Genomic DNA, 23261 nt, shown 5'->3' with positions numbered 1-23261 from the left:
CTTTCCTGTTGCCACGATATTGCATTACTTCAAATAAGTAATGCTCCTCTAGTAGAGAAGACTACTGTTACTTATTCTCAGTGGGCACCACCACCCAGATGGCATCATTTCAAGACTTGTTTGTATATGTGTGGGATAATAACTCTACTATCCACTTGTGCCTATTAGACTTAGAAAAGCAAAAAAGTGGAGGGAAAGTAAAGCTCACATCACTTAAAAAATCTCAAACTCAAATAGTCAATGCTTCTCCAGTAGAGAAGACTGTTGTTATCTATTCTTGGAAACTCCAGGCAGCATCAGGCTCCTCCTGGTGACTGTTTTAGGACTATTTGGTCCTCCTTCGGTGTGTAGGTATCCTGGTGATGTGATGATGGCAAAACAGTTATGAAGTATAACTCCAGAATACGAGAGATGCCCAATGATGTATAAAGTGAATTAACTGAAGCACTTTTAGGGTTTTAGCCTCAGGCTGCGAAAGAATTTGACAACATACAAGTTTGTGCAAAAGCAGCATATCATTACGCAGCAACCTAAAAATATAGTTAAAAACGGCATCGTTTTAATTATCTCATTGTGAATATGAGAAAAATTGAATATTAAATAAAATATTAAAAATAATAATAAATAAAAATATTGCTGAGAAGTTTTCCCTTTATGCACATAGTTATTAGTACTATATTGATATTTAGCATGCCCAGATATACTGAAGATTCTCTGTAATTCATTGTATGAGTTTCTCATCATTACAATTCAAAATATCCAAAATAAAATAAAAATTCCTCCCATACAAATGAGAATTTCAGGAGTTATTATAATTTAATTAATAAGTAAAGGTCATAATAAAATAATACACATACACTTACCGAAGACTGTTTTTGGTAATCCTTCCTCCAAGATGTCCATGTGTAACCTAATATTGTAGCCGAAGTGCACTATGCCGGAGTGAAAACAGGAATGATGAACCCTCAGAACAAAACCTCGGGAACTAAACATGCTAATCTTTTCAAAGAAAAATGCTAATGAGTGATTCTCAGTACTGTGCCCTTTCACTGATTCGATTGGTGCCCCGCTGCAGAGCTTCTATTCAAATAGCTCAGCAGGGAAAACAGGATTTGACCAAGAAATGAGTCGCGGAGGGACCTTGTGGCTGTAGAAGAGATGTAAAAGAGAATTTCTTCTACGTCTCAAACCAGTTACAGTCCTCTCGAAGATGTGGATCTCCATGAATGCGTTGAAATTTGGCTGCCAGAATAACACCTCTGCAGAAGTCTCTTCCCCAGATATTTATGGGTTGGTTTTGGGTCTCTCTCTCTCTCTCGCTCTGGGCACCTCTGTAGCCAGGTGGGAAGGAGCAGCAGTGTGCAGCACACGCTTCTTGATTAGACCGGGGTTCGAGCCAGTCACCACCAAATACGGAGGATGCAGAAAGGTCAGGGAATGACTGCCGCATATTCCCGGATCAATATGGCCTTAGTTGCTAATGCTCCTAAAAACCAAATAACAAACAAAACTCTCTCTGTCTCGATGAGAGTGTGACAAAGGCAATCTAAACCTGAATCTCATTCGTGAATATCATACTGTTGTAGCACAGCTCTTTGATCAGTTTGTTTTTCTGCATCACATGCAAATGACCTGGATTAGAATTATGTCAAGAATGGAGGAATTATTAGCTTTTTTCACACTGTGGGCGAGGTGATTAATCTAGAACGAGAGGTTATATAATCCCCGAAACTCATGTTTTACAGCCAACAAAATAGGCAAACAGGTAGAATGCAAGGAGGGGGGAGGGAGGGAGGGGGAGAGAGAGAGAGAGAGAGAGAGAGAGAGAGAGAGAGAGAGAGAGAGAGAGAGAGAATACTATGACCTAGAAGTCTGCATGGACTTGGCCCAAGGGGCGGTTTCGGACCTGGTAACACAAATCATAATCAGGTCGGACCGAGTATTCTGATAACATTCGGGTACAGTCAGGTAATATTTGGGTTAAAATTTTATGAAAAATGTTAGTATTTCAGGCTACCCAGAGCCATTTTATATTCCAAAGAAAAAGTTATCTGTATTGGCAAGTAGTGATAGAAAACATAGAACATAAAGTTATCTGGCATTGTTTGTGTTACAATCAAGAATAACGCATGGGCCAAGAATATCCGATTGGTACTAGAGAAAGGAGAAATCTCGTATTAGTATAAGTAGACTATTCAATTGAGATAAATAAAACAAGTGTTGAAATGTGGACGAAAATGATTGATGTAAACAGTGGAGTTTATGCAAAGCTGAAAATACCACACCTGCAATTAATCAGATGATAACTAGTTAATTATAAATTACGACTAGTTCATTATAACTAGTAATTTCACACACCATGGAGTGTTTGCTTTGAAGTTTGGATTTTTGCACTCAGCATAATGCCAAGTGCCATACAAGGAGTGGAATAATGAACGAAGGTAATTCATCTTTAAATTGGTACAGATAAGTCAAATCAAGTGGTTGCTAGTTAAAACTGCAATCATAAGAATACTGCAACAATGGGTTGAACTTAAAAACACATTTTGATGTTGCGTGTCTGAAAGAACAGTGTTATACAGCAGCACTTTTGTATAATGATCATCAGAATTTCTTATACTTGATATTCCTAAAATCAACATTTCATAATGTACAAACAGTTAACAAGTAGTTTGAAAGTCAAGATCGAGACCCATCAAAATGAGCATTACTGGACGACTTGTTATTTCTCATTAAGTTACTCTGCACAAAAATCGCACTGTGAGGAATGAGACTTGATATCATGGAAACTGGAATTTAAAAGGTCATATACTTATCAAAAAAAGACTCCTGGTAAAGAATTGACAGATATTAACAGAAAAATAATAAAAAATTTTTAAAGCATACCGTTTTTTCAAGTGTAGTACTGTATATTGTGTAAATTCTTAGATATACATGTAGTAAATTGTTCATGCATCATGACTTTCAAGAACTGCATCATGCAAAGAAGAAAGGTTTCAGATTTTGAAACTGCTATAATAATTGACATTTATTGAAATTTATAGTGTAAAATTTAAAATATATTAATTTATGTAAAATAAGGTATTTAATAATTATTTTTATAAAATAAGTTGTAAATTGAAAAATAAAAGCTTATCTTTCTTAACTGCTGCTTGATTGTTCCTTTTACAGCATCAGTGCATTTGAAGATCCAGTTTTACTTGCTAACTGTGAACATGTGTTTTGTAGGTAAGAGTACCATAAAGTTAAATACAAATATTCTGAATAATAAGAATTTTGCCAGTGGTATTCAACTGGTAGTACCCATACCATCCCCCCCCCCCTGCTTTCAAATGGTATGCTGCATACAAAATCAGTGGAGTAAAAAATTATTTGCATTTAACTTTCAGTTCTGGTCAGTTTTCATTTCTTATCAGTATTATGAACAGGTAGTATCTTAAATATATTTGGGGGGGGGGGAGGGAAAGACAAGTTTCATGTAAAAAAATATAACTGGGTTGATAAAATATTCAAAGAAAATTGTAAGGAATGCTTCAAAAACACATTTTATATACCAGTTGAATACCACTGGTATAGGCACCATTGAATAATAACTATATTTATTACCAAATAAGTACCAGAGGTAGGTTATGCCTGGCCTTGAGAAGGCAGCTCAGTATTTGTGAATAGCACATAGCTTCATTGCTCATTTGTGTTTTTACAGCCTATAGAATATAATATGAGGGGTATTCAAAAAGTTTTATGAAATGTGTGGTTACTACGATCCCAAATTCACGAAATTCAGAGAGCATGTTAAGACTTCTCTCTGTAATCACCACCCACAGTTATGCATTTTTTCCATTTGTGTTTCAACTCAAAAATTCCAACCTTGTTGAAGTCTTTATTTTGCTCATCAAATCACCCAATCGCTCCCTGTTCAGCTGTTCATTGTCTGCAAAATGCATTCACAAAGATGCCGTTTTTAAATTTGCTGAACAAGTAGAAGTCGGGTGGAGCCATATCAGGTAAATAAGATGGATGCAGCAAAGACTTGAACCCCAGTTTGGCCACTGTTGTTCCTGTCAGTTCACATCTGTGAAATGAGGCAAGGCGTCATCCAGCAACAGCACTCCTCGGGACAGCATTTCTTGTCACTGCCACTTTTTCGTAATTTGGTTAATAGATCCACGTAATACCTCTCCATCACAGTTTTAACTTTTCATGAAAATCAGTGAGCAGTACTCCCAAACAATCCTGGCACCTCCGTAGCCAGGTGGGCAGGAGCAGCAGTGCGTAGCACACGCTTCTTGATCAGACTGGGGTTCGAGCCCGTGACCACCAAATATGGAGGATGTGGGAAGGTCAGGAAATGACCACCGCATATCCTCAGAGCAATATGTCCTTAGTTGCTAATGCTCCTAAAAACCAAATAACAACAGCCCAAACAATCCCAGAAGACTCAACAGAATCTTTCCAGCTGAGGCTTGTGCTTGCATTTTTTTTGGAGTGGGTGACCCAATATGTTTCCACTGCATAGTGGCAACTTTAGATTCTGGATCAAAGTGGTGAACCCAATATTCATCAGCAGTAACAATTCAGGCAGAAAACTTTTCTATGTTTTGAGTGGCATGCTCTGAAAGAGTCTTGATGATGTTGACTCTTTCCTCTTTGTGACTGTCACTGAGCATTCTTGGTACCCACTGGCAAAATGCCTTTTTCATGCATATCTGCTCATGTAGAATGCCCAGGGCTAATCTTTAATTTATTGGCTATCTGTTTAATGATTCGTTTTACAGTCTCCCATAACTAATTTATGCACCTTGTTGACCATTTCCTCATTTTGGGCTGTAGCTGGTTGTCCAACCCTTGGTTCATCTTCAGTCCTCTCTTGTCCATGATTATATTCTATAAACCACATCCAGATTGCATGCTCTGGAATAAATTCACCATATGCATTGTTCAAATGTTGAACGAATTTTCGTAATTCCACTACCTTTTTTTTTTTTTTTTATGAATTTTATAACTACTCGGTGCTCAAAGTTTTCCATTTTTGGCTTGATTGTCAGCAGATTTCAGAATCACACCTACCAAAAAGGAACAGAATAAGTTATATGGCTGTAATTTTGCATTAACAGCAAACCCTCAGTTCTGTGGACTAATGGGAGAAGGGGTGTCCATTATTGTGGAATGTCCATTAAACCAAAAGTTTTTTTTCAAGACCATTTTTGATAACTTATATGACTACTCTGTGAAAAGAGGAGATTACAAGTTACCAAGTCTCTGACAGGGAATATCGGAACGGACATATGCACAAGTACCACCTTTGAGGCGAAAGGAATCATACAGCAAATAATTTGGGCAACTAAAATGAGCAGTAGTTGAATCAACTGATAACTGAGATTCTGTCAGAAAAAGTACATGGGGTTTGGCAGACTGCAAGTGGAAATGGACATCGTTGAGATTAGAATTTAGACCGTGTATATTTGTGAAATGAACTAGGAAGTGGTTCGGAGGCTTAGATCTTTTCGCATATAAACTTACTCTATTAGTTTGACAATTCATGGTGTATTCAATAATAATTGAAAAGTGTAGGGGACATTCTGTATGAAGTAATGAAATTTTTGGATATGGCGTACACATGGTAAGAATTTGAAAATGAGATGCACAAGGCATAATTCTTATGGGTTTTGGTAATTTACTATATAGTATCGGTGTAAATACACTATAGTTAACCCATAAATATGAACTACGTAAGTAGCATAGAAGGCATCGTTTTAATTGTATGTCATATTGTGGTTGCCTTCACAACGTTGATAGCTGTATTGCACTACTTCAAATAAATAATGCTTCTCCAGTAGAGAAGACTACTGTTATTTATTTTCAGATACCACCACCCAGACGATCGTTTCGAAGCTATTGGACTTCATCATCAGTGGGCGGGCGAGCAGGTACCCTGGTAATACAACATGTCATCATGGTTGCGAAGTTATATCCACAATATGAGAGATGCCCAAGGGTGTTGGTAAAAATGTAATTTGGAAATGAAATACACAAGGCATAATTCTTATGGGTTTTGGTAATTAACTATATAGTATTGGTGTAAATACACCATGGTTAGCCCATAAATTTGAACTATGTAAGTAACATAGAAGGCATCATTTTAACTTCTCTAGTAGTCTTCTCTACTAGAGAAGCGTTATTTATTTGAAGTAGTGCAATACCGCTAACTGATTGTGAAGGCAACCACAATATGAGCTACAGTTAAAATGATGCCTTCTGCGCTACTTACATAGATCAAATTTATGGATTAACTATGATGTATTTACACCGATATGATATAGTTAATTACCAAAACCCATAAGAAATTATGCCTTGTGCATTTCATTTTCAAATTACATTTTTAACAACACCCTTTGGAATCTCTCATATTGTGGATATAACTTTGCAACCGTGATGGCATGTTGTATTGCCAGGGTACCCGCCTGCCCACTGATGATGAAGCCCAATAGCTTCGAAACAATTGTGTGGGTGGTGGTTTCTGAAAATAAATAACAGTAGTCTTCTCTACTAGAGAATCATTATTTTTTGAAGTAGTGCAATACCGCTATCTCGTTGTGAAGGCAACCACAATATGAGACACACTTAAAACAATGCCTTCTACACTACTTACATAGTTCAAATTTATGGGTTAACTATGGTGTATTTACACCGATGCTATACATGGTAAGAATATACCCAGATCCTTGAAATAACATGAACTACTCGGACTCCCTCCAGTCACTATCTGGCAGAGTAGAGGTAGCAAGATTATACGCTAGCTGTTCCAGAAGCCTCCTAAAGAGTTACCAATAGGTTCGGTCCGGTGTACTAATTAGCGACCAGCCTACGAACACCATTTTAGAGCTGAACCCTTGAAATGTAGGGAAGATTGGATCTCGCCATGATGTTCATCATAACCTCAGAAGAAATCAGTCATACTGCTTGATGGAAGAGATGGGTAAGGTTTGACCGGAACTTAGCTCTGGAGACTAAACATGGGTTCCACCACTTCAAGCCTCCAATAAGCAAAGTGGTGGTATTGCACCGATTGATGAGGGTCGTCTACTGCCTAGTATTGCCTGGTAACACAGAGGGTTGGCATTCCTACATGTGGTGTGGGTGCCACACCTCGACCCTTGCTTAGGTTGGTTCATACCTGGGTGGTCACCCAGTGTGCTTATGCATGGAGGTTATACCCAGGATTACTAACAGTCCCACCATCGTGAAGGTGCAAGCAGAGGATTTGGCTGTCAGAGACCATCTGGAATTCGCCGAAATTTGGTCTACTTGACTTGAATGTCACCCAAATATAAGTTCCATTAGCGTTTTAGATAACCAGGTAGCAAGTACAGCTTGTCTGGCATATCTGAGAGAATATCTGTGACAACCTCAAGGACCAGTGATATGACCAATGATAAACTTAATGATATGATAATAAGTTTATTCATAAACAGACTGGAACACGCTTGTTTGTGACTTAAGAGTTCCCAATTCCCCCCCACCCCCATTTCATGAGCCTCTAAAAATACAGTCTGGTGCCAGTCAAATTTTTTATGTCCATTTAAACTGAAGTCCATAAAATTGAGAGTTTACTATATACACTGCAAAACTTCAAGATAGACATTACTCTTCTTTGTTTCCCATTCAGAATAGAATAAATTCTGATTTTTATAATCTTCCAGGTTGAGTGCTCTGTTAATGGTTAAACTAATTTCATCTTTTGGCTAATTTCTCAATATCTCCAAATAAATTTGTTTAACTCATTTCCCTGCACACACTGCTTTACATATTTTGTTTATTTCCATGTTTAATATTCAGTGTTCATTAAAGATTGTTCCTATGCATACAATATTACTAATTTACTGCAGTTTATAGTAAGTTAGACTGACTGACTGACTGACTTATCCTCCATTGTGACAATTGTCACCTAGGGCCTTAACAAACTTCTTCCAGCACCATTTGTCCATTATCACTTCTTATAGCTATTCCCATGATTATATTCTTCTCTCTTTTTTAATCATTCTCTGCCAAGCTAGTTGCTCTGTCTTCCTTTTTTTCTCCCGCCATTGGGTCTCCAGTTCAATGCTACTCTTATGTTACCATTACCTTATGTTGCCTCCTGTCTTCTTAAGGTATGTCGTAGTCATTTCCTCTTTTTCTATTTTATGAAGTTTGAGATGTATTGTTGTCCTGATGTCTTATTTCTTTTTTATTTTTCTCTCCAGTTTACTCTTATTTTCTTTAAACTTCTATTCTCATACTGGTTTAACTTCTCTTTTCTTGTTTTGCTCATCAGCGTATTTCTGTAGTCTATTTTCTGTAACTAATTTTCAAGCCAAATTATCTAAACCTTTATATGAATTAATCAGAGATATTAAAGGGCTCGTGAAAATTATAAAAAGACGTGATAAGATGCTGCCTTGCTTCACTCCAAGATTAACCTTAAACCATTTGCCGGTACTTCCTTCACTCCTCACTAGATATGCCATTTTTATATAAACTTTTTTTTTTCCGTTAAAAGATTTCTGTTAGATTTGTTGCACTACCCTAAGTATAGTACCACACAGCTGGTACCTTGCTTTGGGATTACTGCTACTCATATGCAGCACCTTGCATTTTTCAATGTTAAACTTCAATTGCCATATCTTAGCCCATACACTTAATTTTTCTAGATCTTGTTATAGAAGCAACAAGTAATTGGACTGTGTTAACAAATTAGGTTCCATTATATCGGATAGTTCCACCTATAGGAAGATAGGCTCATCTATATTTAAGAATTTAGTAAATTAATATAACAAAACACTACCTTCATACTAGAAGTGATTTTATTTCTATTGTTCAATTAAAAGAGCTGAATTGCTAAGACTTATAATATTCCTGTACTTTTCAGACAAGTTAAACTCCATAAATTCGGTTTTCCCATACGCCCAGTTGTATTCTACAAAAATTCAGCGTTTTCACAGTTACTCGCTTATGGGTTCCACCACTTCAAGCCTCCAATAAGCAAAGTGGTGGTATTGCACTGGTTAATGAGGGTCATCTACCACCTAGTATTGCCTGGTAACACAGAGAGTCGGCATTCCTACATGTGGTGTGGGTGCCACACCTCAACCCCTGCTTACACACTTATATAACATCATAAAACCTTTTAGGCAGATGATAAAATTAGGTATAAAAAACTGACACACTATTTAATTGTCTTAAAGATATCAGGCTTGTCAATAATGATAAATTGTTTTCTTTAGAAGTCATTTTCTTGTAACTAGCCATAACTGAGCGTAGTCCACATTAACATTAATGTGGACTACGCGCATAGTCACATAGTCCCCATGACTATGTTACTCAGTTACGAGCATAGTCACAGTCCACATTAACATTAGTTAATGTGGACTACGCTCATGTTTAACTAACGTTAATGTGGACTATGGTCATGTTGTAGTTTGGGAATAGTTAAATGACAATACCATTGTGATTAATCACACCAAATTACGTAAAAAAAAATTTCCATTTAATTAAGCTGCTACTGGAAGCTTAATTATACATGGTGTCTCAAAAATATTGGTACAAATGTTTAGGGGAGGTAGGTAACATCTAAAGGAATGTGAATCGCATAGGAACCCATAACTGGAAACGTCACGGGGAAAGTAGTAGCAGAGGCACAAGAAGCAGAAATGACACAAGACAGTAATTAGTGGCAAACATTTATTTGACATAATATTAACAATGGAGTATGAGATGGATGCATTTCATGATGTTACAACAGATGCTTGAAGGTTCCACCATGAGACGCGATGCATGCGTGACACCGACGCAGCATGGATTGGCAGACACGGTCGAACACATCTGGAGTTTCTTTGACAGTAGCAGCAGTGCAGACGAGTCTCACCACGAGATCCATTTCCGTCTCCACAGGCGATTCATACACGATAGATTTGAGGGCACCCACAGAAAGAAATCAAGGCTCAATAAATTAGGTGAGCGTGGGGGGCCAGGCAACGGGTCCACCACGGCCAATCCATCGACGCCCAAAACGCCTGTTCAAATAGCCATGAACACACCTTCTATAATGGGCAGGCGCCCCGTCATGTTGAAACCAAATGTTGCGTCTCATATTTGCTGGAACGTCAAGTAACCCTTGTAGAACTTGTTCAAGAAAGATCCAATGTTTAGCGGAATTCATGCGGGATGATAACAGGTATGAGCCAACTAAGCAGTCACTGACCATACCTGCCCACACATTTATTGCGAAGCGATGTTGTGCCGCATGGGGGCGCACACCATGTGAGTTGTCGTGAGCCCACACATGAGCATTGTGCTGACTGAATAAGCCTTCCCGAGTGAAATAAGCCTCATCCGTGAACATAGGCTGGAAAATTCAAGTCTTGAACACTTACTTGGAGAAACCACTGCGCAAAAGCCACACGTGCAGGATGATCTTGGGGGAGCAGTAACTCTGAACCCTTTGGAGATGAAAGGGGTGTAAGGAATCGCGGTACCAGACATGCTGTACACTGCAACGAGACACTCCTAAGGAAGAGGCAATGGCACGTGTGCTGGTAGTAGCATTATTCTGGACGGCATTCAACACACTTTCTTCCATGGCAGGAGTTTGCGTCGAACGTGGTCTGCCCGCACTACTCCTTTACCTCTAAATGACCCATAATCGCACAAATTTTGATGCACACGTGCAAACAAATGGTGGTCCGGTACATGTCTGTCTGGGAAGCGTTCTCCATAAATTCGTTGAGTGGCTCGTCCATTGTCCTCTGCTAATCCATACGCTAGGTGCATGTCTGCCAGCTCACAGTTCGTATATCTATGCATGCTCTTTGTGCAGCGACTACTGCTTGAATGAGTAAACCAGAAATTTTCCTTCTCGCGAACTGATGAACAGCACCGTGTACCGACTTACAGTGATGTTTCTGGTTATTGGTTCCGATGCGATTCACATTTCTTTAGATGTTACCTGCCTCTCCTAAACGTTTGTACCAATATTTTTGAGACACCCTGTATTGATTTTAAAGACAAAGTATACAAGCAGATTTTCAGATTACCTATGGGTGCAAGCCTGAGTGACCTAATAGCGGAGATTTATCTTGCTAACATTGAGCACATACATTTAACACCATTTCTCCCCGCATTACTTACTATGGGAGATATCTTGATGTACTTGTATAATGGCTTATTACATCTCTGAGAACATTCTACAGATATTCAACAACATTTGTATGAGATTGCATTTTACACGGAGGAAAAACATGAAGAAACAAAGGCTCTAAATTTCTTAAATTTCACCCTTACACGAGATATGCAAAAAATACAATTTAACATTTACAGAAAACCTACCAATACAGGTATGTTTCTGCACTATAGAAGTTATCATCCATTTACTTATAAATGGTCCATAATATTTAACCAGTTCTACTTCTGAACCCAAATACAAATAATCTCTCCATTTAAGAACTTAACACACCTGCTTATCGGTGTCAGTTGGAGTTCTCCGCTTTTGATTCCATTGTGCGTCGAATCGGTCATGTCACCATGAGTGAAAGAATTCATTAAATTATTTTATTCGGTTACCTTATTCATTTACATTTGGAGAGTATTGACTGGAAGCATTCTATGTAAAGATTGGGGTAATCTCTTACTCTTTTTCTTTGCATCCTTTGCCAAGGATTTCTCGTAATCTGCCTTCGCCTGCCTAACCTCCTTTGTGACTTGATTACAGACTAGTTTATATCTGCCATAAGCGTCTGTCACCTGACAATTTGTTCATCCCATACATTTTTCTTCTCTGCCACGAGCCTCATTAATTCATCTGACATCCATTTAGGCCTAAACCTTGAACAGTATTTCTTAGTTGGAATGAAAAGCTTAATAAGCTCCAAAATTAAGTCCCTGAAGGCTTCCCATTTAGAATTCAACGTTGGCAACATCATTAGTTGATCACACTGTACATGGTCAGGTGTAGTTCCCTGATGAAATACCTGATCATATATCAGTATTTGTGTCAGCTGACATCAGATTCTGCATATTTGTCTTACCTATATTCGGCTTTTATCTAAATGTTTTCTCCCCCTTATCTGATGACAGCGGTACCACTTTTTATTTTTTATTTATTTTATTTTTATTTTTGTTTTATTTGTATTTTACTATACTAATTTTACTTTACAGTTCACCTACCTTCTATTGGCTTTTTAATTCAGCCCATAATTTTCTTAATTCATCATAACTTTTAGGATATCAACATTCTTTCTCCTTTCATATATCTACCGAACTTCTTTTTCTACTATCCTCATCCTTCTAGTTTCTGGCACTTTATGTAATTTTTACATCCATTTATGCATACTTTATTCAATATATTAATACAAACTTTGTGCTTTTAGGTGCATCTGTCATACTTGACTTATTAATCTTTCATTAACTGAAACTATTTCATCAACTTGAAAGCCTTTTTCATTCACTATAACTTTTAAATAATTACATTTAATATATATATATATATATATATATATATATATATATATATATATATATATGCATACAAGGTTTAAAAAAAAGATAATATATATATGTATTTTTTTTAACATGTTTTATTGAACCTTTCAGAAACTGTGTGAAACCTTATTTAGACTCTCATTGTCCTGAATGTCATGTGCCCTCTGCTTATAGAGATGTGCAACAAGATAATCAGATTTCTACGCTAGTGTCGCTTAGCCAGCAGCTAAGAAACAGTTTATTCAGTGTCAGTGGTGCAAATATGAAAGTAGAGAAGACAACTGAAGTTGCTACTCCTAAAAGACTGTCAACTAACAATCAGAATGCTGAGTTAACTACTCAAAGTTCTTTAGTCAATGCTTGTAAAGAGGATTCTTCAGTAATAATAGAAGAAAATAAAATTGAGAAATCATTTGTTTATGATGAAACTGAGAAAAGAAATAAGGTTTCTAGCAACTTATCTGTGAGTGGTAAAAGAAAATGCATAAATAAAAGTAAAAAGCAAATAGGAGAGCCTAGTAGTAGTAGCTCAAATGGAATGGTAAGCATTAATTTTCAAGTACTGTTTTATTTTTACTGCAAGGTGAGCACTTATAATAATCGTAAATCAATTTCAAATTGATTTAACATCTTATAAGTTATTCAAAGGTGAAGATCTATATGAAATCAATAATGTAAAAGACAGATCTACCTCAGCATTGTATTAGAATAGTGAGTTTTAAGTGTGCGTGTATATATTCAATAGAATCTGGATAAGAAATTCCCACATAAGATTTCCTGTTTCCCAGTTCCAACTCTGTTTATTGTATTATTTTCCTGCGGAAGAAGTTTCCTGCATAAAATGTACATGATAAAGAAAACTTGGTGTATTATTATGATGGCATTTTCCCGCTTAATGTTTTTATATTTAGAAATTCTTTATTTTAATATTTAAAAAAAATAAAATAATATAAACATTTTGGTAATCAACAAGTTAGTGCATTGCATCATTTTAGTTCATAGTAAACCACCGAAGTAGAGAAACAGCATCATTTTTTACATCTCATATTGTGAATGTCTTCACAACAAGTTGCCCTGATGTTGCACTACCTCCAATAAGCAACTCTTCACCACTGTAGAAGAGTAGGTTACTTATTCTCGGCAGATAACACCTCCCCTGGGTAGTGGTATCTGCTGAGAATCCACAGGTGAAGTGTTGCCTATTTGAGAATCCACTGTCGAAAATAGTTTGATATCAGAGTGAAGGCATTCACAACATGAGATATAACAAAAATGATGCCATTTCGCCTACTTCGGAGATTTACTATGAACTAGTTTTAATGCTGAAAGCCTTTGACTACAGAAAATTCGCTAATCGAAGAAGTTAGCGCATAGTATCATTTTAGCATTAGCATTAGCAGAGGCATTTGATGCAAGAAAGCAAGCTTATGCAGCATCAGCCAAAAAAAAAAAAAAAAAAAACCCACTTCCACTTCACCCCTCTGTTCGTTCAAAATACCTGTCCAGCTGAGCCTTAAACTTATTTAGGCTATCAACCTCCACCACAAGGGATGGCAGTCTGTTCCACCAACCAACCACCCGCTGGCTAAAGGCAAATTTCCGCACGTCTATCCTACATCTGTCTTTCCTCAATTTGCATTTATGCCCTCTCAGGTGATTTTTCTGAGCTCAATGCTGATGGGATTCTTCCTCTAGCTCAGAAAAATCACCTGAGAGGGCATAAATGCAAATTGAGGAAAGACAGATGTAGGATAGACGTGCGGAAATTTGCCTTTAGCCAGCGGGTGGTTGGTTGGTGGAACAGACTGCCATCCCTTGTGGTGGAGGTTGATAGCCTAAATAAGTTTAAGGCTCAGCTGGACAGGTATTTTGAACGAACAGAGGGGTAAAGTGGAAGTGGGGTTTTTTTTTTTTTTTTTGGCTGATGCTGCATAAGCTTGCTTTCTTGCATCAAATGCCTCTGCTAATGCTAATGCTAAAATGATACTATGCGCTAACTTCTTCGATTAGTGAATTTTCTGTAGTCAAAGGCTTTCAGCATTAAAACTGTTTTAGTATAAACATTTTGATATAATGGAAGTTACATATTGGAATTGTTTTCATCGATATCCATAATTGGATAAGTCAACCATGTTAAGCTCTGATTAGCATTAGCAAAAGCACATGATGCAAGAAAGCAAGCTTATATAGCATCAGCCAAAAAAAAAAAAAAAAAACCACACATCCTTCTCATTCATCTATTCACTTGCTCCAAATGCTTTTCTAGTTCTGCCTTGAATATATTTAAGCTATCAACTTCAACAAAAGATTTGAAGTTTGTTCCAGCAATCAACCGCCCGCTGAAAAAAGGCAAACTTCTACACATCTATCCTACAACTGTCTTTCCTCAATTTGAATTTATGTCCTCTCATGCGATTATTCTGAACAAGAGGAAGAATTCCATCAGCATTGAGCATACTCAAACCATTCAGGGCTTTATACACCTCAGTTAGATCACCGCGCAGGTGCCTAGTCTCCAGACACTATAATTTGCAAAATTTGAACCTTTCTTTGTAAGAACAACCATTTGTTCCATTCACTAATCTTGTTTCCCGTCTATGTATTCGTTCCAACAACTCTACATCCTTCGTAGAATGAGGCCTCTAGACCTGTATACAGTACTCAAGGTGTGGCCTGACCATTGCCTTATACAAGGAGATAATCACCTCCTTATCCCTGCTAGAAAAATTCCTGTATATAATTGACAAGACACCATGAGCTATTCTTGCAGGCCGTCTGCACTGTTCAGAAAACTTCATATCTGCCTGCACAATTACCCCCAGGTCCTTTTCACTCTCCACACTTGTCAGTGTAGTACCACACAGTTGATACGTTACTCTGGGGTTACTGCTTCCCATATGCAGTACTTGACATTTGTCAATGTTAAACTTGTTGCCACCTCTCAGCACATCTACTCAACTTTTCTAGATCCTTTTGCAGCAACATACTGTCATTAGTGTCATTAACAACACTGCCGACCTTCGTATCGTCTGCAGACTTGCACATTATGCCTGATATACCATCATCGCTATCATTAGTGAATACATGTTTATTCACTATGTTTATCTTCAACAATTTCTCCTCCACTTTACTCTCAGTTATTACAAGATTATCTAACTTACTGCCAGAGTTTAATACACCTCTGACATTCCTCTCCCTGAATAACTCCTCATGTGTGAATGTAGATGCAAAATATTCATTTAGTTTTTTAGCTACCTGAACAGGATCATCAACATTTGAACCATTGATATGAAGTGGACCAATCTGATTCATCCCCTTCTAAAGTTTATGACTTGATTTTGAATTTATGAACTTGTTTATGAAGTTGATGGTTGTGAATAGTTCTGAATTACTTAGTGGATTGTTGCTCTGTCTTATTGTAATTGCGAAATTTTAAGGTATGTTGAAACTCCAAAGGTTACTACACTCATTCTTCCAACTCGGTAACTAATTTAATGAACAGAATGTTAAGCAATTAGAAATGCTCAGTTTAAAATGTTTCCCATAGGCAGAGTAAAATATTTATAAATTCTGAAATAGTACTTAAAAAATGATCTTTACCTTATCCAATGTGTATCTTTTCATTTTTATTTGTGTAGTTAATATTTCATATCCGTAGGTCATTTTCCCTTCCGAGAAGTTTTCCCTCGTAAGAAGTTCTTAACCTCCACTCCCCTCAAAAACATCTTATTCAGGTTCTACTGTATTATGATGCATTAAAAGATCATTTATGCAAATCATTACTTTCATTATTTTTGTTTAATAACTTACTTTGGGTGTTTATTTTAATCATGTTTTCATAAAGGTTTCTTTTATGAAAACATGATTCTGGAATAAAAGTAATTTTGTAACCTGTCAACAAACATGTTGAGGATAGCAGGTAGCCCCATTTATTGTTTTTTAAATTTTCTGTACCTAAAAACAAAAAAAAACCCAGCCCATTCCTTTTATGTCCTTCAGACTTTCAAGATACAATAGTGTTTAGGTTGACACCAAAATTTTTCACTTGCAGTATTGGTGGATACAAAAATAGGGATTGTAATGATACTTTAATAACTTTATATTTCACTAGTTTCTTAATTTCAGAAAGCATAATCTCACTTAGAACAAGCTATGCATATAGTGTTTATAACATGATTGGTGAGAGGAACAAAGGGGTGCGCTTACAAAGAAAGGCTTAAGTTCTGCAAGTTGCAGCATCTGGAGACTAGGCACCTGCGAGGTGACCTGATCAAGGTGTATAAGGCCTTGAAAGGTTTCAGCAGGCTCAATGCCGAGGGGATTCTTGCTCTTGCATAGATTACAAACCTGAGGGCACATAGATTCAAATTGAGGTTAGGCAGTTGTAGAATAGATGTGCGGAAGTTTGCCTTTAGCCAGCAGATAGTTTATTGCTGGAACAGACTTCCATCTGTTGTTGTGGTAGTTGATAGCTTAAATAAATTTAAGGCTGAACTAGACAAACATTTAGAGTGACCAGATGGGTGAAATGGGAAGGATTTTTTTTTTTGATGATGCTGTGTAAGCTTGCTTTCTTGCATCATATGCCTCAACTAATGCTAATTTATAATGCAGTTAAAAATATCATTAACGGACAGTTTACCCCATAACTACCTTAGTCCAAAAGTTAAATGATAAATAATTAAAATACATGATGGCATAAAGGATTTCATCTGGCATAATGCCAGCACCTTGTGATTCCCATCCTAGTATTTTGTGAGCAGACTTGCATTTTGCAGACATAATACACTGATTGCTCATAGCCTTAGTTGTTTTGGTACATAAATGCAAAAAAAAAAAAGTTTCTTGCAGAGAAAACAATTTATCCACCACTCAAGATTGACTAACCCAACTGTGGCATGAAAATGCTTCTTATTCCATTAGTAAAAAATACATTTATTCACCTTTTAAGTGTGTTTTGTTTGTAAATTGAATGTATCTTGTGGTCAGTTATAAACTTGAGTGATAAAAAACCCAAATTTATGGATGGAAGAACCCTGAATTTTAGGAGAACATTGTAGCCCTCATCAGAGATTGACTAACTTATCCTGCTTTGAAAGTAATCCACAAAATTGCATAGTCTAAGAGCAACCTCATCCAGCAACATGACAGTAGAGAAGGATAGCAACTGATTTTAAAATATATCCAATTCTACAAAATCATTATATTGAAAATTTTGGAAAGTGCATACTAAAACCAGATTTCAATATGAAACAGTATGTGAAACTGCATATTATAATATGAGTATTTGTTAGACTGAACTTTCACTAAGGAAAGGATGAACTGTTGCAATTTTGTTGACTTTTTGATAATTTTAAATAATGAAACATTATGATTTTGTTTGTGCTGGACCATAAAGGATTAAAGGCTTTTATGTTTCTTGTATTATATACAGTATGTCAACATCAATATGATTATAATTTAAACAGTTGCTAAAATAATTTGTTTCTTGACAGAATGAATGGTGTAAAAGTGCATTTCTTTTTTAAACGTTATTATTAAATGAAGAAGATTTTAGTTTATTAATCATCTTAAAATACATATATGCAAAGAATTATAGCTCAGGCTTCTAGTTCTTGAATAAGATGCGAGTTGTTCTTAAAGATGTTTTCAAATGAATACCTATATGCATATACAAGTATCAGCTTGAGATTATTGCTAGTAATTTGATTATATTGCCATGTTTAAGTGGATATTGCAAGTTGTGGATTATCTTGTATTTGTGTATATTTGGCAGTCATCAGACTCTTGGTTGCCACGAAATAGTTATATGTGAGACATGATAGAATGAACTTTATATTCATGAATCACCAAAGATGCACTGCCTTTGATCAGTTTACTGGGTGAAACAAGTCTACTTGTAATGACCGTTTGTCATTCCTAGTGCTTAACAAATATAGTTATACAGCTATTCTCACCCTTCAAATGTGCATAATGAAACATTGTCACTGTCTGGCACTGACTAGACAAAAAAAAAAAAAAAATGGAATGGAAAAACACTTCAGGATATGTGGAATGCACTTTCTGAAAAACAGAATTCTCTAGCCAACTGGTTAAAGAGAGAGAATCACATAAAGGCTGTTCTGCTATTTGTTTAAAACAAGAGACAGTGCTCTAATGGCCTGGTCTATGTTCATATAACAAGTATTCTCACTTAGTGAATCTCTGACTTTTGAGTAATGAAATGGTTCTGTAGTTGTCATATGTTATAAAGAAGTTAAAACTTCTTCAAGTAGCTAATTAAGTAGAAACAATTTATTTTTAAGGTCATATATCTTCTGCTATGCTAAATACTTGTTATTTTAGTGATTAAGAACTATTGGGAGAACAGTAGCATTTTGTGTAATATATGTCATTTGCATGAGTTAGGGAGTTGGTGCATGATGTTCACTATTTGAGGATGTGAATGTAGAGCAAAATAGGTGAATTTTTATGGAGGATTTATATTTGCTTTTACTTGTCTGTCATGTATTCACCACATTTGTGTAAGCAAAGATTGTCCATCTCATCCCTAAATAAATTATACATCACTATTACTTCTTTCATTTCATTATGTTTTGAATTTCAGTATTTTATGTTTCTTAAATTAAATTTGAAGCTATATTTAATACTTATTTGATAACCCTTCTTAAATTTTAATATTTTTGCTTATTTCAAGAATATGTCAGATGATAACGGCCACAACAGGCAGAAAGAACCAAATGTTTCCTTTTCTTTTCCCAGAAAGAGTCAGAGGGAATCAGTTGTTAAAAATGCTATTCAAAAGACAAAACAGTTAAAGAAAATATGCATTGTACCGCCATTTAAAATAAAAAAAAATTCAAAAGGTGAAACACAGCTGCATCTGGCAGCAATTAAGGTAAAGTATATTTCATTATTTTTTGAAAGGTTTTATTCTGCAAACTGTTGAATTCCTCATTATAATTCAGATAATGCAAACATTGATAATTAAATTCCTTAATGTCTTGAACTCTAACCTCTTCTTAAAATTCTTGTTAATTTGAACTAAGTTTAATGCAGTTGTTGATAATTCTGTGTTTTTATGATTGAGTCCTGTACAACTAAGTAATTAGAAAATTTTTTTGAGCTTCAATTCAGGCAGAAATGGGCAGAGAGCATCTCAGCTGTACATTCATTACGTAAATTCAGGAGACATTCTCTCTCTCTCTCTCACACACACACACACACACACACACACACACACACACACACACACACACACACACACACACACACACGTTTAAAATGAACTGTACATGTGTAGAGAAGATTATATGATTTTTTTCCTGCAATTTGGTGCAAAGAGTGATGGAAGCACCCTGTTTAGTCTGTTTTGGTTTCAGTTTTCTTTTCAGGATAGATGTATGCACACTGTGCTGCAAGTTTCAAGTGTTCAGGATGGTACCAAAAAGAAAACTAAAGATGCTGTCAGCTGCAAATAAATTAATCATTCAAGGCTTTAGAAAAAGTGACAAGAAGTCTAGTATTTCTGCTGAATGTGGGATTCCTCCATTCGCTCGACTTATCTAGCAAATAAGGATGCAATTTTGAAGCATACAGAACAGCCACTTAGCACTAAGAAATGTATAAGAAATACAAGTTATCCATATATAGACCAGTATGTATTCAAGTAATTTATTCATTGCAGAGAAAAGAACATTCCTTTTAGTGGGACACCTATTCGTGAAAATGCTGAACAATTTGCTAAAGACCTTAATTATGAAGGATTTAAGGTAAGTAGTGGATATCTATTAAATTTCCAAAAAAAGACATGATTTTGTTTTTCAAAATATTTGTCAAATATTTTGAAAAACAAAAAAAAAAAATTGCAAATTGTTCAAATGTTAGTGATGAGAAAGTTCAAATGTTAGTGATGAGATCTGTAACGAATTATGCAAAAATTCATTGGAAATTCTAAAAACATGACAGTCAGTGCAGATGAGACAGGTTAAACAATGACTTTGAAAGGCAGTTCTTGTAATGGCAGTGAAGATAATAAAGAATTTTTTAATTTTAATTCTGGTTGGCAACATGAATGAAACACAACAGAGAACTGCCCTCTCTGGTGGTTGGAGAATATTTAAAATTGCGTTGTTTTCTTTTGGTTTAAAAAATTCCTATGATGAAAATCATAAGACTTGGATGAGAGGCAACTTTCTATCTAAATGGCTGTTGAAGTTAGATCATATCTTGGTGGATAAAAAAGAAAAAAGGAAATTTAATTTATTTTATTGGTAGTTTTGCACTCATGGTGCTATTACAAATGTTGTTTCAGATAAATTCCTGCCACCAGACTCTACATCAGAGCTTCAGGCCTTGGACAGACAGGGAATCATTCAGAATTAAAAACACACACATTCCAAGCAAGTTTCACAGTAATGAATCTAGCACATAATGGATTGGAATACTCTTGGAATCAATTTATTGCAAGTTATGAGAATAAAATAAACACACTATTACCAAAGCCACAATTGTATAATAATGTTGCAATCTTAATCTCCACTTGGCCACTAAATGGGATTGCTCCTTTCTCCCTGTGGTGGAGCCAGAAAAAGGGAAAAAAAAAAAAAAAAAAATTGCAAATTGTTCAAAGTTAGCTAGATTTCTAATAACAAATCCTGTTGTAGAAGATGAGAAGGGTGTAAATGTTTTAAATCAGCAGTTCCCAACTGGTGGTTCGCAAAAGTGTTCCAGAGGGGTCTGCACTAAAAATTCTGTAATGGCATCTGCTTAGATTTACATAGGTATATTATTGTAAACTACAAAATATGACCAATAATAAACAATAAAGATAAAGTAAACTAAAATTAAATAAAAGGTAAAGAATTGCCAAAGAAAGAAATCACATCACCCACAATTCTTTATAATTAGTTTACTTTCTTACAGTATATCATGTTAAATAAATATGTTTTCCATACTAAAATTTTTTTTTCATTCTCAAGGATCATTTTTATGTATAGGTTGAAAAGTTGAAAGAAGATACGTGTTGATATTAGACTTGAACTTCTGTAGTTATAATTTTCAGGAAAATTATGAAGGAAGGTTGTTCCAGAAAACAGAAGCTGAATGAATAAATGAGGAAGAAGAAAAGTTGGTTCTGTGAGTTTGAATTTAGACAGTAAAAGGATGTTAACTGGTTGAGGCACGTGTTAAGACTGCTTTGAAAGAGAGAGTGCGAATTATAGAAGCCAATTCAGAAGAACATACAAGTATCTATAGAAAAGGCATGCAGCAGAGAGTGGAGAGACTCTGTTAGAGATGAGACATTGATTAACCTAACTGCCCTCTTCTGAATGGAATCTAGAAGCCTGAGATAGGTTTTGGGGCCACCACCCCAGATGTGGGAACAATATTCCGTGGTAGGGCAAATTTGTGATTTCTACAAAGTCAATGACTGTTTGGAAAAAAAAGTAACGCCAAGAGTGAAAGAGAAAATCCACTTTTGTTTTTTATGCAAAGGAAGCAATATTTGTAATGTGCTTATGCCAAGAGATCAGGATGATCCCCAATACAGATATATATCGTCTTGCCCAGAAATTAGAGCGTCATCGAAGGTAGGCATAGGAGTAGAAGAATCCTTTTTGTGAGATATGACAGGACTGAGTTTTAGAAGGATTGAAATCAACTAAGTCGTCTTTGCCCCACTGGAGATCAGCATTTAAGGATTTGGCAATGGATACTCAAGGAGTTGAAGCTATTTTAGCAGGGCAACGTTTCTCAAACTAGAAGGTGAAATGCAATGTGTTATCATCAGCAAAACTACAGATATGATTTCCGGTCTCTGGACAAATTCAATGGAAACGTTTGGTGAAACTCAAGCCACTGCTGTTGATATTTCAAAAGCTTTTGATTGTGTTTGGCAAGAAGGTCATTAATATACAAGAGGAAAAGAGTGAAAGAATGAACTGAACCTTGGGGAACACCAGCATTAGTGGAGAAGTTAGAAGACAGAGAGCCGTTTACCATCACCCTCAGTGAGCGGTCAGAGAGAAAACTAGATACCCAGTTACAAAGAATAGCTGGCAAATCATAGGATGGAAGCTTATTTAGAAGACCTTTATGCCAAATACAATCAAAAGCTTTTGAAATGTCAAGAGCAGTGGCTTGAGTTTCACCAAACATTTCCATTGAATTTGTCCACAGATGGGTTACATAAGCCAGAATATCATCAGTGGAACAACATTGACAGAATCCATACTGGCGATCGTTGATCAGATGAAAGATTTCCAGATAGTTTAAGAGTTGGCAGTTAATTGATTTCTCCATTACTTTGGAAAGAGTAGAAGTAATCGCAATGGGACGATAATTGTGAAGGGATTTGTTACCCTTTTTAGGAACTGGCTGGATGTGAGCAAATTTCCAAGCAGAAGGAAAAACACCTTTTGGAATAAGAAAGTGAAAAAAAGGTGGCAAAGAACAGGAGCACAGGTTTTGAGAACAAGTGGAGAAATACCATCAGGACCTGGAGCTTTCTTAGCATTAGATTCATCAAAATCCTTCTGACATCCATTTGACCGAAGACCACAGGAGGCATTGAATGGAGCGTGTTGGGAATGGTGGGAGGTGTTTTACCAGGATCATTAATACATGAGTTGGAAGAAAAGTAGGAATGCTAGCAGGTCAGCTTTATCTTTGGCTGATGTGGCAACAGAATCATCTGGTTTTGTCAGAGGTGGGAACAGAGATGGGCAAAAATTGTGGCCAAT

The 23261-nt window shown here is 36.2% G+C and overlaps 1 protein-coding gene across 1 annotated transcript in view; it reads left to right on the top strand.

Annotated features, from left to right (window-relative positions):
• Positions 1 to 23261, top strand: part of LOC150090506 (BRCA1-associated RING domain protein 1-like) — a 107991-nt gene that overhangs the window by 5271 nt on the left and 79459 nt on the right. The window contains exons 2-4 of the mRNA XM_090378252.1: positions 3172 to 3228; positions 12628 to 13057; positions 19214 to 19414. Of these exons, the coding sequence (XP_090234378.1) occupies positions 3172 to 3228; positions 12628 to 13057; positions 19214 to 19414 (688 nt within the window). The remainder of the gene's footprint in view (positions 1 to 3171; positions 3229 to 12627; positions 13058 to 19213; positions 19415 to 23261) is intronic.

The sequence above is a fragment of the Mastigoproctus giganteus genome, chromosome 1, assembly GCF_048544385.1.
Source record: "Mastigoproctus giganteus isolate SK-2022 chromosome 1, ASM4854438v1, whole genome shotgun sequence".
Taxonomy (NCBI): Eukaryota; Metazoa; Arthropoda; class Arachnida; order Uropygi; family Thelyphonidae; genus Mastigoproctus; species Mastigoproctus giganteus.
This window is presented reverse-complemented; position numbering and strand designations above follow the sequence as displayed.